Raw genomic sequence first — 19,491 nt, 5'->3', positions numbered from 1 at the left:
AGATGGTTGCCCGAGTTTCACCTGCAAAGTAACTGACTGTTCAAGACAGAGTCCACAGGGTCAAAGTCCAGATAACGAGGCTAAAAAAAAAAAAGAACAAACTAAAACCAGCAGTTCATGCTCTCCTTTCCCAGATGTCCCAGTCCAATGAAATTTATGTCATTGAAATGAAAAACAATCACTTTTTGTAATAAGAAAGAATATAACTTATTCAAAACCACAAGATAATAGAGGTGAAGGGAAAATAATACAAAACACATTTAGAAATATAGAATTTATTTATATTCACTGTAAGATAGTTTCACATTCTGTACATGGTTACCAGAAGAGATACAATACCCTCAGAGTATAAGATGGTATTATATTGCTATCAACATTGCTTATGCTGTGAGTTGGGAAACATTTTCCCCTTTAAAAAATTTAAGGCTCAGTTTCCAAAAGATAATTTTACCACTTACTTTTCTATTTAAGAAACTGGAAAAATTCTGAAATAAACTACAATGCTGTGGAGGGTGAGGGGTAGTGCCACACATATCACTCATTCATACTACTACCGAGAACACTAAAATGTGATTTTTTTGATACCCTTGATACTCTGTTATAGTTACAAAAGACTCAGGACTAACTAAACTTGTTGTTGTTGTAAAAGGCTCGTCATATTTGAAATGTGTTTGGTTACAGAAGCAGGGATAAGCACTAGGTACAGATCTTTAACACACAAACAAGGAAAATGAAAAACCTTATCACTAGTTGCTGGCTAAATGTATTTATTAGCCACTAGCCTAGATATAAACAAATGCACTCATACAGTAACTTGGACTCACTTCTCTTTGATAGAGGTCACCAAATGGTACTTCTCTCCTAACACACTAGTAAAAAATATTAACATTTCCTTTCAGATTTCAAATTTGATGGTCACAAAATTGTTTCTCCTAAACATTTTTCTCCATTTTTCTTTTCAGTTCTGCAGGAGAACATAACTATGATGTAAACCTCATCCCATTGTTTAAGCAACCGAGGAAGTGGGAGGAAAGGATGTGAGAAAGCTAATCATGAAAAAAGAGTTTGGGGTATTCTTTGAGAATTACCTTATCAATGATTCCAAACACAAAGAGTTCCAAAAGTATTTTTAAAGCACTTTTTCCCATACAAATTCTTCATTCAATCAACAATGACTTAATCATCTTGCAAAAGGCAGAATCTGTTAAACTCAGTCGACTACCTTACCACTCAGGAGGCTAATGCTCTAACAACAAAAGGGGCACCACTGAGTTCTGCCTCTGGCATAAAGAGGTAGAGACAATCATCCTGTAGAAAAGATTAACAATAAAAAACCAAACAATATAACAATACAATGCCCCCCCCCACACACAAAAAAACCCCACACCATTCCATCCCTAAGGGCTCATTCTGGGAGGCGAAGCTTTATCTCCAGTGTGGTAATCAGCCCAGTTCAGAGTTGAGAGATCCATTGCCAACAATCATCTTGCTGTAGTTCTTCTGCTGCTCTTCCCTAAAAGTGTCCTTCACTTTTGCTCTCTTCAACCCACCATCCCTGGGAATAGAAAGGCAAATAAATAAAAGATAATCCCAGCAATGATTTAAAAGGGTTACCTATTGATACATGCTGCACAGTGCCATGACTGGTCAGCAACAGGACAAAGAACGCTGGAATTTGAAAGCTGAATGACCTGGATGCCAGTCTCTGCTCCACCACTTAACAGAGATGTGTTACTGTGAAAAAGGAACAATTGCTCTAAGATGTGGTTAAAATAAAGAATAATGTCTTCACTCAGTTTCTCCTTTAGGGGCTGCTCTATGGATATGTAGACTGCTTTGAAACTAGAATTGGTTACCTATCTTTTTCTACAAAGAGAGCAAAATATTGTTGTTGTTTTTTGGATCTAATTGATCTCTATCTCACTAGAAAACCATATAGACAATTAAAATATGCACATAAGAAATGGTGAGGGTAGTATGTGTGAGTAAATAAACAAATATGTGAAGCATTACTGAAATCTAATCCTATGATTGCCAAGTTAGTTTCATTCACAGTACTATATTTCAAGTATTTAAAATCCTCTGTTTTCCAAAACAGACTCAGAATAAAACAAAATAATACTAAGTTGCACTCAACTGGTAGGTAGTGTCTATGTAAGCAGCACTCCTTAATTCAGAGCTTGTGAGTCTTTGAACTCTCTCCTGGATGATGAAAACACAGACCTGCCTGGGTTATAAGGACTTTGTGCATGCCTTTCCTTCTTTGGAGAACACAAAGAAACAACAAATTTTAAGAGCAAAGAGGAGACTGGACTACCAGGGGCCACTCACTTCTAATCAAATATTTTTCATTGTAACTCCTAAGTGGGCACTGACTGAGAACTTGCTTACTTTATAGTGTGCCTGTTTCATTTCAACCCAGTTAAGCACGGATGCTGGTCCAAGTGCTCTCTGATAATGATGAATAAATCACAGGTTAGCCAGTGAACTCATAAAGACAGAACTCAACCTACAAAGAGACTCCTGTCTGAACCCACTGCAATGTTCTAGCCTCCAGAGTCAAGCCTAAGACAGTATACCAGTAAGTACTCAACTAAAAAATACACATCAGGCCACAAATCTTCCAGGGGGTCAGTTGCAGAACATTTCCAGGAAACAAGGTTATAAAGTGTCTTTATGTCCCCACAATTGTTCACAAAAGCCTCTTTTATCCAAATGAGCTGCCTTGAACCATAGCATTTACTTGAATTCTGAATAGTAAAACCTAAGGAAGGGAGGGAGAGGCAGGAGAAAGGCCATTCCTTCCTTCCTGAAGTCCAGGCTAAAAATGGTGAAAAAATCAAAGCAACATTTTCCCTTGAGCATCCTGACGTAATTTTTATGCAATTGCCCTTCCCAACCATCCAGTAAACCTCACACTGCTCTAAGCACCTCATCTGTGACTTGCCACCCCTCTAGACTTCAAAGTTTACCCAGGTCCCCTATCCAATGGCAGCAGATCTTAGTTCTTAAGGCAGGCAGCAGCTATATTTAAAATCCAGTTTAAGATGACATAATTAAGTTTTTACTTAATCTAGGAGAAAACTGATCCAGACATGTTAATTTAGACCTAATAAGTAACTGACAAATACATCTGGAAAACTTTTTTAAAGATGAGGCTAGGTAAAATTAAAAGTAACCTTTTATTATAAAATTATACATGGCCTAATAAAAGGAAATTGAAAATTTCTGGGGATCATTTCCGAAAGATTTCGTTTAAGCCAATCTAATTGGGAGCCTGTCCTGTGGTTGACTCCCCTTGGCTGTTTTTGTCTCTCAAAGTTTACTTTCTTTCCTTGGTATGTGAGGCTGTTAAGCCAAAGCTCTGAGGCTGCTAAGCCAAAGCTTTTCATAATGGATTCAGGACAGGAGTAGGGCTGGGATGTCAGATAAGGGGAAAGGAGTATGGAAAACAATGAACAAGGAAGAGGAAGTCAATTATATAATGAACATGGACCATAAGGGCATTTGTAAATTAAGGCATTATAAACTAGGGCATTGGGAAGTCTGCCATTTCATGATGTTTCACATATCCCAGCTTAGATAATATACAAATGTTAGTCTTAACCTATCTTAACCTTAGTCTTGATTTTGGGGCCAGTCATCACCTTAACCAAGAACTCATACTCTGGGGTGGTCAGGCAGGCATTTAATCAGAAGCTACCATAAGGCTTCAGCTATCTTGATCTCCCAATCTCCAAGGCTTTGTTAATTAGCACAATGGGTTTTCACTGCAGAAATTAGTGGCATAATTAGTGACATGCTCCACTTCTTGACTGTGCTTTTAAGGACATGGATGTGTCCTTGCTTTTATTCCTCCCTGCTAGCCATTTCCTGAACACACTGAGCAGAGCTGGGGCAGTCATCTTGGACCAGAAAGTACAAATGCACTGAGGGTGGCAGAACTATACAGAATGAGCTGGTATACCAACATGAACCACCTATGTTTAAAGGAAAGGGATACACTTTTATCAGTATTTAAGCCCTTGTTACATTGTATAAACCCCTGTCACTGACAGCTAAACCTCTAGCTAACTAGCATAATAAATAACATTATTAAAAGTTTTTTTAATTTAAAAAAAGTGATAGTACTTCTGAAAAAATTCTTACCAGGGCAGCTCAGTCAATCCTCCTTGTACAGCAATAGCAGACTTAACCCTGTTAGCAAACTGGACTGCATCTTCTCCTTCCTGGGGAAAACAATTACAAGTATATCCTGGGTACAGAGTTTTCAAATAGTCCCTTAAAATGTCTGAAAATCATTTAGATTTATTTTAAAATAAAAGATTCACATTCTAGCTGAAATGTGAGTCTCAATCATTCACATTCTAGCTGAAATGTATGAGTCTCAATCATAGCAAATATCACTTGTTCTATCAAGAAAATGCAGTGCTGGTTGTTTCATTTTTCTTACTAAGTACACATATATATTATGCTCTTTATTATTCTCTTATCCAAGATACAATGTTCCATAATATCTGTAGGTATCAGAAAGTAACAGCAACTATAAAAATTATTATGAAAAAGAGTCTCAGAACATAAAATGGCCTGATTTGAGGAGCACTAGATTTTTTAAAGTGACTCATTTGCTGAGAAAGCAGAAAGGAAGTCTGGCTCTAGCTGATTTGAGGAAAGGAGACACCCAGGTTTTCAGGTAACGGTTTTCTCACCTTTACTTGATTAAAGCCCTAAAGACCAGCCATTATTATCTATGGCATACCTCTCTTGTCATAGGAGGCAAGTACCACACGTCACAGACGATGGCCCAGCTGGTCATCATTCGAAGCAGGTAGCTCACCATGTTGTATTTGCTACTGTTCCAAAATGCATCACCAAACTGAGGGTTATACTGAGAAAAAGAAAAGAAAATATATCCCAGTTGTGAATTAAGTGGTGGCTTCTCTTTTCCAAGTCCATGTTTTCAAGGCTGCAGGCCAAACCCTATGAAAAAGAGAAGCTTCTTTGCTTGACAGAAATGATCAAAAAGGTAACCAGTACACCCAACTCCTTAGACTAAACCCCCAGAGCACTATAACAAGAGGCCAATTTACACGACTCTTTAAAAAATTTTATGAGAGTTTACTTGAGCCAGACTAGTGACATATGCCAGTACATGGCTCTTAAATGTCTGTCTCCCCACTTAACTGGAAGGATAAAGTAAGGACAATATCTGTTCTGCTCATCACTGACTGAGTCCACAGTAAGTCCCCTGGTGCCTATCTATATACATATCAACTGAAGGCATCGACCCAGCAAATGGGGCAAAATGTAAACAACTGGTGAATCTGAGTAAAGTGTATATGATTGCTCCCTATTCCCGAAGACTTTATTTGAAAGCGTATCAAAATAAAATTACCCAGCAACTGCCTTTTTCTAAGGCAATGAGGGGAATTTGTTTTACCTTAATTGCAACTGGATATATGGTTCCTCCAATTTCAAAGCTTCCCTTTTTAAACATCATGACTGAGGTATTGTTAATGCAAGTTCCTACAGGGAAATGGGAGGGGAGTATAAATATTTTTAAAACAAAATTTTAAAAGGAATTATTTTAATACAAAATTATTTAAATTACTCAAGTCATATCAAAATTACAGACATTTTACTACCATTTCGCAAATCGATTCCCACTTAATAGTAATTTCACAGTTCAAAACAGGTTTAGTAACAAACTTTTACTTTGTTATTGAACACTCTAGAGATACAACTTTTTCACAACAGGTAATATTAAAATAAAGACTTTGAGAAAGTTATTGTCAATACCTTTCTTAAGTTTACTACCCAGAAATGACTTTTAAGATCAAAAAGGTACCAACACTTCCATCAGATCTCAAGGAAGCAGGGAATTACTAGGTCAGACCAGGTCGTGTCATTCCCATAACACAGCAGATGTGGGCTAAGAATGCCAGTTCCTCACCCACTTTGTGTGCTTCTTATCAACTATAGCTTGGCAGGCAGTCTCCCTCTTACCTTCAGGAAAGATTAATATGGGTAGTTTTTTCTTATCAGCAATGTGTTCTTTTAGTCTATGAAAAAAAAATAAAGGATCAAAATTCTACCTTTGAAAAGAGAAAAATGGGAATCCTCTTTAGTATTTTTTGCACACTACTAGCATAAATATAATGGTACAGCAATAAGGAGGAAAGAAATAAAAGTAAAAGAAATAAACTCAAGTGGGTCCCTTTCTAAAAAAAAGTATAAGCATAGCTATACTACTTCTGCTTCTCTCATCTGAAAGTGAGCAATTTTCAGTGCCCCGTGCCCATTCCTTACAAAAGAATGGTAGGCAGTCATGTGACAGGAGCTCTACAGCTCCTCCCCCATACCTTTATTACACCGTCTGAAAAATGGGGATATTGATTGCTGGACCTGTCTGCCTATGGCCATTCAGTGTAGAAGACTCCTTAAATGGGTCAGGCTGAACTTTCCTAGGAATTATGCACCATAATAAAGCTGAGAGCAATGTGAATTCTTCCAGACTTAGGTCCTGTCCTCCCTGCAGTCAGCCTTATATTCCCAACAGCTCACCAGAACTAGTAAGGCTGAGGTACAGAGATTACAGCTGCCAGAGTGTCCCATTGCTGAGTAGTCTCAAAGCCAGAGATAGTTTTTCTAACCTCAAATGGATTTCAGCAAGTACTTTTCATTTAACTCTTAACAGCATGGCTCACCTTCATGCTTAGAGAAGCAATGCCTTTAGATAAAGGCCTCAGGCAAAAAGGTGCTTCCCAACAAAAGTTTATGGTAGCTCATCTCTATCCCAAGCACCAGAGGTTCCTTATTCTGTTTCATAAAGAGATTAGCTCTGTCTCTAGGCACAAAACAACCAACCTATTGATTACATGATTACATAATCTATTAATTCACCAAACAGTTAAAAAAATTATTTAACTTTCTAGGTAGTAATTTTAACTTTGAAAATTCAGCAACTGGACTATACCTAAAGTCACCACAGAATAAACTGATAGGCCTTCTAATCTCTTTTTATATCCCACTATTTCTACAAAATCAAAATTTTAAAAAATGTAGCCGAGACAGGTGATATACCAGAAAAACCCTACCACAAAGAGAGCTCCATATTTTACCTTTGAAGCATTAGCACTGCTCTGCCCTCTTGGGCAGGAAAGCCAAGTTTATGCTACGCCCATGGGTAATGAGGAAATGTCACTGCTCACCTCTTAGTAACCAGGTGTCGATCCTTCATTTCTGAGCGTTCAAACCAGACATGTGGACAAGCCTTGACCATAGCTCTCTGAATAATTCCCATCAATCCACCATGAACCTGGCCAACCTAGAATTATCAGAAAAAGAAAAAAAAATGTAAAGGCACAGCTGTCCAAAGAAAGTTTGTGTGTGTGTGTTCAAGTATGAGTAAGTTTCTATTCCCCACTCAGAGAAAAAGATCAACCTTCTCCCACTGACTAAAATTCTTAGTCTATACAAAGGAAATGAATGGCCAAATATAAGCAAAAGGTGTTGTTTAGTAGCACCTTTGAATTTTAAGGTATACTCCAGCTACTATAGCAGCATAGATAAGAGAAAGTATAGCAGTCAAGACAAAAGAAATCAAATTAAAAGTACACTGAAACAACATTCCTCACCTATCAGATTGAAAAAAGATTTGAAAGCATGACAACATACTCTGAACCAAGGCCATGGGAAACGGGCACTGTCATACATTGCTCGGGATGGCGGGGGTGGGGGAGAGATTATAACAGCCAAGGCAGAAGATTTGGCAATATCAAAATTGCATATATATTTATCCTTCAACTCAATAATTCTACTTCTAGAAATTTATCCTGATATACCATTTCACTCCAACAAAATGAAAACACATATGCACAAGGTTTTAATTGCAGTATTATTTCTAATTTCTAGATAGGGGAAACTAACTAAATGTCCAAACAGAAGAAATTAGATGAATAAACTATGGTACATGCATCCAATGTATCCGGGAAAAGAACAAGGTTGAACTCTATGACTGATAAGAAATGATATACAGGAGACCTTATTAAATCAAAAAAGCAACCTATAAAAAGCAGATATAGTATAATACCTTTTATATAAGACAGAAGGGGAAATATACACATATATTTGTTTGTCTCTACAAAAATAAAGAATAACCAAAAATAATGAAGTTGGAAACTTGCAAGGATGGGGGGGGACTAGGGTAGCATGGACATGGAGGGAAGTGACACTTCTGTAAATACACTTTTTTTGTTTAGTTTTAGTTTTGACATTTGAAAACATGTTAATATCCTACATATTAAAAAATTAAATCAACAAAAATAGGACTAGCAAATGGAAACAAAGGAACCCAACTGTATTTCAAATGAATAAAAGAACAACACTAGAGCTACGGTGGGAGGTGAGGGGGGAACCCAATAAATGTATAAAGACAGTATTTGACCACATTCCCTCCATCTTTGGTAGGGTACCAAGAAGAAATGCAAAATACCCTGAATTATTCTTACATTTGTTTTTTGTAATAAAATAGGTGAAACAATGCTGAAACAATTTTGGATGTATGATAGAATTAAGAAAATGAATTGATATTGTTGGGAAATAGGGTATTCTCTGTGAAAAAAGGAAGATACAAATATGGATTGGGGGAAAACAACCAAGAGCCTTATGAACTGGATAAATTTGTATAGATTCAGACTTCCAATATTACAGCAATAATAGAAATATTAAATATAAATATATTAAAATATAAATATTTTACATGCATTTTTATGTGGAGCAACAGAGAAAGCCAGGGTATGAGAATGCAAATAATAAAGCAAGTGGGGTCAAATGATATCAATAGGTAAATGTGGATAAAGGGTACAAGGATGTTCTATGTAACATTCTTATTATTACAACTTCTTTTAAGTTAGAAAATACCTCTAAATTTAAAAAAATGTAGAGGTCTTTGTTTAGGAGGAAAACAAAACTTTGAAAAGCCACTGAGATGGGATCTTCAACATTCTTCAGATATATAGTTTATGGTTAGCCTAAAGGCGCCAAGTATAAGACCTCTGAAGGGTAGCAATACAGTTTCCTTCCACTTCTGCCTTCCTGTCTCTGATTTAAATCCAAATGGCTTTAGGTTGCTATCACTCAACACACTGGAAAGTTCATAGGTGCTATGCTTTTTCTAAACTTTGGCTAATATTATAATTGTAACTATATACAATCAAAAAGCATAGAAAATGCCAACAAAATTCTGAGGCCTTCAGTCACGAATGAATTATGCTTAACTCTTTGTTGACCAGGATACCAAATGAATACAGTCTCAGAAACACAAAACCATGATTAGGTAAGTTGGTTAAAATGCCTGAACCTCTGCTTTCTCATCTAAACAAAATTTCAGCTCTAACCTCACTGAATTACAGGGAAGTTCAAAATAATGGATGTAAAAGTGCTTGTCCATAATAATGCAATGAATTATCATATGCACCTAGAACTACACTGGGATTTCTATCAAGGGTTGTTAACATGGGGGTCCTTGGAAGGGCTTTTGGGAGATTCATAAGCACCTTAAAATTAGACACAAAATTATGTTTGTATGATGCACATGTATGTTGTGGTGGTAGTTTGTTTCCTTAAAAAAAGGTACATAACTATTAACTGATTCCTAACTTAAAAAATGTTAAGAAGTACCTTTTCAGAGAGTTGGTTAAAGCTTCCTTTGATTCAGAAAGAGCCCCATAACTTAGAGAAATTTAACGTGTTAAAATGTATTGAATATCTGAATTTATATTTAGACAGATTAAATACCTGGCAATAAGGGGTTTTTACAAAGGCTTTCAAAACCCAAATACCCACACATGTGACTTTGTGGTTTGCTGTAGGGTTTTCTTTTCTTTTCTGTTCTTTTCTTTTTCTTTTGGGGCTCTAGACAAAAACTGAAAAAGGTAATGTGGTTTGAATATTTCCCTTTCTTGCCTGAGCTTCAGTAAAGGGATAGGGTTCTTTTTTTTTTTTTTTAATTGCATATGACTCCCTTAAGGAAAACAAGTAATTGTCAGGCAAGGGGTTTTCTCAGCTCCAAGGAGGAAGACTTTGATCTATGAAAATATTATTAAACATCATAGGGATTTTAGAAGCAAGATGTAATCGACTTTATAAAGTCCTATCAAACTCAAGTATGTCTGCATTTCAGTAAGTTAAATTTTTATAACCTTAACTATAATGGCTATTTCCTTGCACTACATATTCCTCATGTAAATACATTATAGAACATATATCTACAGTAATATAACTGAATCACTTTATAATATAAAACTAACTTTCTAATTTGAGTGAAAATAAATTTAAAATTTGAGCAATCCATAGAACATGTAACTACTTGAAAAAGCAATAAGCTGCTCTTACCATAGCATAGCATCCATCCACTGTCAAGATCAAAACATCTATTGGGGAGGTATGGTTGGCAACACAAATGCCTCCCTTCTGGGGTCTGTACTGCCTGCAATTACAAACAATGGCAAATATCAAACCTTGAAAAATGGCCACTATTTCATAGAACAGCATGTAGATATACATCCTATTTTGTTTCAAAAAGCCATATACTTTGTTTCAAAGTATATGGAACCCTCTTAAAAAATTATCTCTAGGCTATAATAATGGGATTAGGCTAAGAATACAGGAGAAGGGGCTCTTGACTTTCCCTTAACACATATTTATGTTATTTTTTGGTAATGACCATATTTTCCTCTTATGATGAAAAATAATTTTAAAATACTAGACTGAATTATGATGATTCCATAACTTTAATTAATACATTTGTGATGTTTCATTTATTTTATCATAAGCATTTTTCTATTATTTCCATTTTCATAAGTGTCACTTTTAGAGGTTTCATGATCCACAGAGTACATTTACTATAGTTTCTTTTCTCCCTCCCATCTTCCTAAAGCAGAAGTTGGCAAAAGTTTCCTATCACAGGCCAGATAGTAAATACTTTAAGTTTTGTAAGCTAGCCAATCCCTGTCAAAACTATAGGACTCTGCTGTTTTGACATAAAGGCAGCCACAGCTAATATGTAAATGATTGAACTTGGCTGTGTTCCAATAAAACTTTATTTACAGAAAATAGATAGCAGGTCAGATTTGGCCTATGGGCCCACAGTTTAGTTCGCTGACCTCTGTCTGAGAATTCAACCAGTATCAGACATAAATGAAGCAGAGTAGTTCTCTTTGGGGCTATACAAAGTAGAAAAGGAGTCAGTCAAATACATAACAACTTTATCATAACAACTTTAATTTCCTTAAAATTAGAAGCAATTCCATTAAAAGTTATGAAACTCTCTCTATGTAATTAAAGCGCCTTTTCTGTAGAAGGTATCTCCTCTGCTCACACTTCTTCCAAAGCATTTTGTTCTACTCCTCCCTCCAAAAGTCATAGCTGAATCACAAAATCATATAATTTTAGAAATTTGACTTCCAGTCAAGATGGAGGCATAGGTAGACACCCTTTGCCTCCTTACATAACCACAAGAAGGATCACAACTAACCTCAAAACAAAAACACCCAGAACTGACAGAAAATAGAACTGTATGGAAGTCTGACAAGCAATGGTTTAAAGAAGCCCCATTTCAGATGGGTAGGAGGGCCAGAGCTGGGGAGCCAGAGCAGAGAGGATGCAATGTGGCTTCAAAGAGGTGGCAGCTTTGAGGCAGCAGTGGCCAGTGGAATGGGCAGTTCCACATTCACGTATGGTGGACAAAAATTGGGAGGGATACCTTGGGAGCATGCAACCCCAGCCCCAGGCCAGACCTCGCAGGCCAGGGTTCCAGTGCCAGGAAAATAAAGCCTTATAACTTCCGGCTGTAAAAACCAGTAGGGATTGGGGCAGAGAAAGAAACTGCCAGTGTCTCAGCAAAGTCCCATTTAAAGGGCTCGCACAGCCCTAGAACATACAAAAACCAACCGACTCTGGGAACCAACACCAGGGCAACAGTTAGAAGGGCAACAGTTGCATATGGGAAGTGGGTGAAGTGACTGGAAAAAGGGAAAGTGCTGAACAAGCCTTCAGCAGCCAGGCAGCAGCATTGTCCCCTCGTCAATACTTCTCCCACATACAAAGCTACAAAGTGGTGAAGCAAGTTGCCCTGCCCTGGCAGATCCTTAAGGATCTGCCCCAAACAATTTAACAGATGCTCTAAGACAGGGAGCCAAACAGCTCTACCTAATACACAGAAGCAAACACAGGGAGGCTGCCAAATTGATGAGACAAGGAAATAGGGCCCAAATGAAAGAACAGAACAAAACCCCAGAGAAATAACTAAACAAAATGGAGACAGCCAACCTAGCAGATGCAGAGTTCAAAACACTGGAGATAAGGATGCTCAGAGAACTTGCTGAGCACCACAAAAGCATAAGGGAAAAAATGAAGGGTACACTAAGTGGAATAAAGAATAATCACAGGGAACCAACAGTGAAGGGAAGGAAGCCGAGGTTCAAATCAAAGATTTGTAACATAAGATTTTGTAAATAAAGATTTGACCAGAACAGAATGAAGAAACAAGAATTCAAAAAAAATGAGGAGAGAATACGATAATGCTAGGACATCTCCAAAAGAGCCAACATCTGACCATAGGATGTCAAAAGGAAAAGAGGAACAGCAAGAAATCGAAAACTTATCTGAAAATATAATGAAAGAAAACTTCCCTAATTTGACAAAGGAAACAGACATACAAGTCCAGGAAGCACAGAGAGTCCCAAACAAGTTAGACCCAAAGAGGACCACACCAAGATACATCATAATTAAAATGCCAAAGGTTAAAGATAAAGAAAGAATCCTAAAAGCAGCAAGAGAAATGCAGGGAGTTACCTACAAACAAGTTCCCATAGGACTATCAGCTGATTTCTCAAAAGAAACTGGAGGCAGGAAGGGACTGGCATGAAGTATTCAAAGTGATGAAAAGCAAGGACCTACAACCTAGATTACTCTACCCAGCAAAGCTATCATTCAGAATGGAAGGGCAGATAAAGTGCTTCCCAGATAAGGTCAAGTTAAAGGAGTTAATCATTATCAAGTCATTATTACATGAAATGTTAAAGGGACTTATTCAAGAAGAAGATCAAAACTATGAACATTGAAAGGGCAAGAAACTCACAACTATCAACAACTGAAACTAAAAAACAAAAACAAAATCAAACTAAGCACACAGCTTGAACAGGAAAAGAATCATAGATATGGAGATCATATGGAGGGTTATCAGCTGGGAAGTATGTGGGGAAGAATGAGAGAAAAAGTACATGGATTAAGGAGCAAAACTGGTAGGCACAAAACAGACAAGGGAATGTTAAGAATAGTAAGGGAAGCAGAGAAACCAAAAAACTTATATCACAACCCATAGACATGAACTAAGTGGGGGGATTGCTGGAGGGAAGGGAGGTACCAGGTAGAGAGAGGTAAAGGGGAAAAGATTGGGACAGCTGTAATAGCATAATAAATAAAATATACTTAAAAAAAGAAAGAAATTTAAGGGGCCTTTTATGTTGGTAAACATGGGAAAGCCAATAATAAAATGTTATTGGCTTCCCCCCACAAATGAAACAGAAGGATCCAGTCAGTAAAAAAAATTACAGGCTACCCTAGCCCTGGCTGGAGTGGCTCAGTGGATTGAGTGTTGACATGCAAACCAAAAGGTTGCCAGGTTGATTCCCAGTCAGGGCACATGCCTGGGTTGTGGGCCAGGTCCCCAGTTGGGGGCATGTGAGAGGCAACCCATCCATGTATCTCACACATCATTTTTTCTCTCCCTCTCTTTCTCCCTCCCTTCCCATCTCTCTAAAAATAAATAAATAAAATATTTTTTTAAAATTCATTAAAAATTAGAGGCTATCCTATAATTTTTAAAACAATGATTTGAAATGTAAGAAAAAATGAAATTGAGTTAACAGAAAAGTAACTCAAAAACAATAAAAATTACTTTCATTTAGCTAATAACTTTACACAGCTATCTTTATCCTCTATGACTCATGGTAAGGGAAGCAAAATGTCACGTCTGTTTTAAGGCTCAGTTAGAGAATTTTAGAAGTGGCAAGACTGAGGACAGAAACTAGGCCTCCAGAGTCCAAGTCTTGTCCTCCATCAAGCACACTACAGGCCTGTCACTTCCATCACTGTTTAAATCAGATACCTTGTTCAAATTCTGACTGCCACTGACTATGTGACCCAGACAACCAATCCCAGAATCTCCATTTCTTCACTTATAAAACAGGATAACAGCACCTCTCATAGGGATGATCCACAAGAAGCACAGGTCTGCCCGCATACCACAAATGCCCAATGACAAGTGTCATTGCATGTTTACTAGTATGTTCCTTCAGCAAACGAATTGTTTTTTTAAAGTGTTTTAAAGTTAAGAACCTGTGCACCCCAATGTTCACAGTAGCACAATTTACAATAGCTAAGTGCTAGAAGCAAGCTAGGTGCCCATCAGTAAATGAGTGGGTAAAAAAAACTGTGGGACATTTACACAATGGAATACTACGCAGCAGAAAGAAAGAAGGAGTTCCTTCCCTTTGAGATAGCATGGATGGAACTGGAGGGCATTATGCTAAGTGAAATAAGCCAGGTGGTGAAAGACAAATACCATATAACCTCACCTATAAGTGGAACCTAATTAACAAAACAAACAAGAAAGCACAATATAACCAGAGACATTGAAATAAAGAACAAACTGACAGTAACCAGAGGGGAGGTGGAAGGGGAAAATGGGGGGAATGGGGGAAAGGTCATCAAGGAACATGTATAAAGGACACAGGGACAAAGCCAAAGGGGGTAGGACCAAAGGTAGGAGGTGGGGATGGCTAGGTTGAGAGGGAGTGGTGGGAGGCAAATGGAGACAACTGTACTTGAACAACAATTAAAAAAAAAAAGAAAAAATAATAAAGTTAAACTTTATTACTTTAGTAAAATTAAACCCATTACAGACAATTAAACTATTTTTCATTTATTATATGTTTTCAAATTTTCTACTGAAAACTTCATTTGTGAAAACAATAATTCAATTAAAAATGTTGAATTTCTGCCCCCCTCAAAATGAAGTGTTTTTGTGTATTGTTATGTCTGTGACACTCTAAGAAGTAGGGATGAACCCACAGGAAATACTTCACCTGTCAATCACACACTGAACTGACCTAGAGAAAGGCAGGCACAGAGCCAGCAGACACTCACTTGTTGTGGTAATGAATGGTACCAGAGAGAGCTCGCACACAGATACGGCAGCAGGTCAGGTGCACCAGTTCACTCAGCCAGTTTTTGAGGCTGAAGGAAAGAAAAATATTTCATTGTGCAGTACTGGGCACTCCTAAGAAATAATATGATAAAAGCTTTAATGTGCTCCTTTACAGCAGTATCCTGTGCTCCGAAACACAAGCACAGTTCAATTCTTATGATCACATTGAGGCAGTTAGGAAAAAACTCTAAAGCAGGAGTGTCCAACCTGCAGCCAGTGGGCTGCATGCAACCCAGAATGGCTATGAATTTGGCCCAGCACAAAATCATAAATTTACTTAAAACATTATGAGAATTTTTTGTGATTATGTGTCACAATGTATTTAATGTGTGGCCCAAGACAACTCTTTCTTCTTCCAGTGTGGCGCAGAGACGCCAACAGGTTGGACACCCTTGCAGAAGGAAAATAGCTCCCACTGGACATGACTCTCATGATATATTTCTGATCAAGATTAGCTGAAGCTTCTTTGGTCTCAGCCTTTGAGTGTGACAATACCATAAGACTCTCTCCCTTCCCTTTAGGGTCCTTGGTCATTTTCTTTCTTCTCTTTTCCCTTTGAAAAAACTTGCAATTTATATGAAACTATGATAGAAAATCAAATTAGAACTTTAAATATGAAGTAGGCAGGATTTTAACAAGTGTGTTGAGGCCATAAATTTGATACAGTACATAGGAATTAAACACATATTCTTTTTGTGGACACAGCTAAGAAAGGAACAGTCCTATTTAATGCTGGGTGGAGGGACACAAGTTACCTGCTGTCTGGCAGCTGTCCAACCAGTGTAGTTCCAATCACCAACAAACTGATCCCAATGAAAGCCAGCATAACCCTGAAAAAGAGAAAAAAAAGGTAATTCAAACTTTTAGTTGAATGCTAGAAATAAAGGAAAATAACTGAAAAACCCACAAATAATGAAATTATAAATAAGATGTGGGGCATCCACCCTATAGAATATGGTACAGCCATTAAACAGAATTTGACAAATCTACAGATTCCAAAATGGGAGAATGATCTTTGGTACATCAAAAGCAAAATAGCAAAATTTCAAAAATAATATACAGAGAATGTTACCATTTTCAAAATAACAGCAGGTATATAACTAGTCTACAGACATATAGATAAGGCCTGGAAATTGATTCACAAACCATCAAGTTCAATCTACATAATCATCAGAGGGTTAAGTGGGCTAAGTGAAGGAAATAAATTAAATGACTTGCCCTTCTGCTTTTCTGAATTAATTTTTAAATTATTCAGAATTACTTTAAATACATACATATTAACTTCCATAAGAAAAAAGTTTTATTGTATAAAAGAGTCATTTCAGGTTGAAAGTAGTCATCATTTTTTATTCAGGATAGTTTGATGTGGCATCATACAGATGTAAAAGAAATACCTTGCAAAAGTCTAAAAATAACTTGTTTTTCCTGTGTTTTGCTAATGACAGGGGAGCAAAAGGGTACAAATCAAATTTTTCTCAAAGGAATTTAAAATTATAGCAAATGGCCAAAAAAAATGTACTTAAAGGCCCTTTGATAATAAGAACTCGAAATTATATATTCCTTAATGCACATTTAACTGTTGTCCCTTTAAGGTTCAAGATAACTTGGAAGCTAGTAAACAAGATGACTGATGATACCTCTTACCACCACATAGACACTCTCTCATATTTGAAAAGAGTTTTTCATATGTTTCAATTACTTCAAAAAGAAAAAGTTATTTTTAGAAATGTAATAGAATTACTTAAAAAGAAAAGGTTTAAATTTATAATCTTTCAAAATAAATGGGCTTTCCTCATAAACACCTTATTAAGGTATTAAAGTCTTGGTTTAACACTTCTTGACACAGCAATTTGAAGGTCAAATTCAGTTTTCTTTAGTTGCCATATTTTCATGTGAGTCACTGATGCTATAACTAAACTACTGTTTTAATTTCTCCATCAATTATGCAAAAGTCTTTCAATGTTTTGTCATCTTGCCCTAATGAGAATCACTTGTTCCTACACATTAAATTAGAAGGGATGATATTTTAAAATGTTTAACAATTGTGTTCAAAACTATTGAAGGTTTTTGTTTGCTAGATTAACAGGCCAGAAAATTCAGTTTTCCAGTTTCAGTGAGCAAATAGGAGAGTTCTCTTAGAAAAGTATCAACCACAACCTGGCTTCTTTTTAAAGAGCTTTACAAAGCTGAAATTCACATATCATACAATTCACCCATTTAAAATGTACGACCAGTAGGGGGGTTGTCTGGCATAATCACAGAGTTGTGAAACCACCAACACAGTCTAGTTTAGCACAATCTGTGTTTTTCAATGCTCACTTTGTAGCAGCTCCTTCTCTCAAACACCATTCACAAAGCAATTCTTTAATAATGATGAGTATGTACTAAGAGTAGGAGTATTAATTCTGTCATTTCTCCCTGTTTTTGGGTGCTTACCACATTACAGGATTATCTTAAATCTGGTTTCTTTCCAAGAATCTTTTATGTCACTTACCTATTTTGTGAGCCCTACTGTAGTTTAAACTAGATAGTAAAATCAAACATCATTTGCTGGACACCCACAGCAGGTGAAAGCTAACCATCAAATGAGGAAATCTCAAGAAAAGTGTCATAAAATCCTCACTGTTCCCTCAGGTTTCCTTGGATATGGTGCCTGACCCATTGACCAAGTGGAGATGGAAGAGTTCATCTATATATTCAGCTTCACTGAAGTTTCATTTCTTTTTAAGAATAAAAACAATGAATGGGAACTCTAATTTAATAAACTGGAAACTTATAATAAATAAAAGCTTGAATATTTCCTTCCTGCATGCCAATGGGTAGTCTTGGGCATCCCCAGAGTACATGACCCCTGCTTTGGGAACCCTGGCTTAAGATTTAAGCAAAAGTATATATGAAACCCTGAATTTCACTTTGCTATTACAGCTGAAATGATTCCCAAAAGACATATCATGCCCTAATATCTAGCCACTGGCAACATGAGCATCAGAAAACAGAGTTTCTTAGAAATGTGCCTTTGCTTATACTTAAGCAATTTCTTCCTTTGTAATAAATCTAAGTGAGGCAAGTATAGGCCACCCTAGGGACGGTAAAGAGGTTTCAACTCATGTACCAATTTTGTTGGCTGGTAGCAACTGTGTGGAAAGCTCTATTGACAGAATGCCAAGGTCATGTCCAAGGGAAATGAGGCAAAATAATCAACAGCAATGTTTTGACCGGTATACATGCTTACCACCTGCCACCACCAGGCTAAACAAACCTGGGTCATTTGTGCATCATCCCAATGCCCAGTGTTACCTCTTCTACTCTTATGTTCCACATTATGGTTCTAGGTAACTGAGCTTCAAGGTACCTCCTCATTGGGTGGCATTCAAACTTAGAACCAGAAGAAGAGCCAGGTGCAGAAGTTTTAATAAGAAAAGTGAGTGATCATAAATGAATATGGATAGAACAAATTCGCTCTTCTGCATGGCTCTCTTCCATGTGGTAACCAGTCTCAGGAATTTTTTCTCTCCTATGCAGCTATGAACCACTATGGACCAGTAAAGAGAGACAATTATAGTTTTGTAGACACACAGGTGAATATGAAACTATAAATCCTCTTCTGTTTCCTCACTTCCCTTTTCTATCCATCAAACCATCTATGACTGAAAGAGTAACGTGGATCCAAACTGATAAATATTAAATTCTAGATACATCATACCTTCATTTGGGGGGAGGGGATATGAAAGAAGAATAGATACTTAATACATTCCCGTGGAGGTCACATTTGGTGGTATTTTTGTAGGTGAGAAGGATTAGTACCATAATACTCACATGTGGCCATTACCTACATGGTTTTAAAAGAATGCTGAACCAATTCAATTATACCACCTAATTGCTGGGCAGGAGACGTACCTCAGAGGTAGTAGGACACAGTAGCGTACTATGACGCCCAGCACCCACACCATGGTGAGTCGAAGACTGATGTACTGAAAATTTACATTGGTCCTTGTGAGGAGATTCCATGACACTAACTCCTCTGAGGAGAATCTCTGGGTCACTTCATCTTCCACAATGGCTTCCAATCCCTTCTTGGAGAAATAAAATACATCGGACAGCTCAAAGTCCCTTCCCCGCAGACCCGAGAGACCTTTTTCCATGGGTGATTCATCTCTTTGGATAATACCTTAAAAGAAAGTAACAGAACATGAGAAAATGGCATGGAACGTACAAACTGA

General features: G+C 37.1%; 1 protein-coding gene across 3 annotated transcripts in view; it reads right to left on the bottom strand.

The window, feature by feature from the left end:
• Positions 1-259: 259 nt before the first annotated feature.
• The window catches only part of GPAT3 (glycerol-3-phosphate acyltransferase 3), a 78,070-nt gene continuing 58,838 nt past the window's right edge, over positions 260-19,491 (bottom strand). For all 3 annotated transcript variants that reach the window (XM_045820402.1, XM_045820401.1, XM_045820400.1), the window contains exons 4-13: positions 19,169-19,439; positions 16,027-16,101; positions 15,211-15,300; positions 10,396-10,489; positions 7,212-7,327; positions 6,007-6,062; positions 5,441-5,526; positions 4,760-4,888; positions 4,150-4,229; positions 260-1,555 (exon numbers count right to left, since the gene is read on the bottom strand). In XM_045820402.1, coding sequence (XP_045676358.1) covers positions 1,444-1,555; positions 4,150-4,229; positions 4,760-4,888; positions 5,441-5,526; positions 6,007-6,062; positions 7,212-7,327; positions 10,396-10,489; positions 15,211-15,300; positions 16,027-16,101; positions 19,169-19,439 — 1,109 coding nt within the window. In that variant the 3' untranslated portion in view covers positions 260-1,443. The remainder of the gene's footprint in view (positions 1,556-4,149; positions 4,230-4,759; positions 4,889-5,440; positions 5,527-6,006; positions 6,063-7,211; positions 7,328-10,395; positions 10,490-15,210; positions 15,301-16,026; positions 16,102-19,168; positions 19,440-19,491) is intronic.

This window comes from Phyllostomus hastatus, unplaced genomic scaffold, assembly GCF_019186645.2.
Source record: "Phyllostomus hastatus isolate PE091 unplaced genomic scaffold, TTU_PhHast_1.1 phas_scaffold_39, whole genome shotgun sequence".
Classification (NCBI taxonomy): domain Eukaryota; kingdom Metazoa; phylum Chordata; class Mammalia; order Chiroptera; family Phyllostomidae; genus Phyllostomus; species Phyllostomus hastatus.
This window is presented reverse-complemented; position numbering and strand designations above follow the sequence as displayed.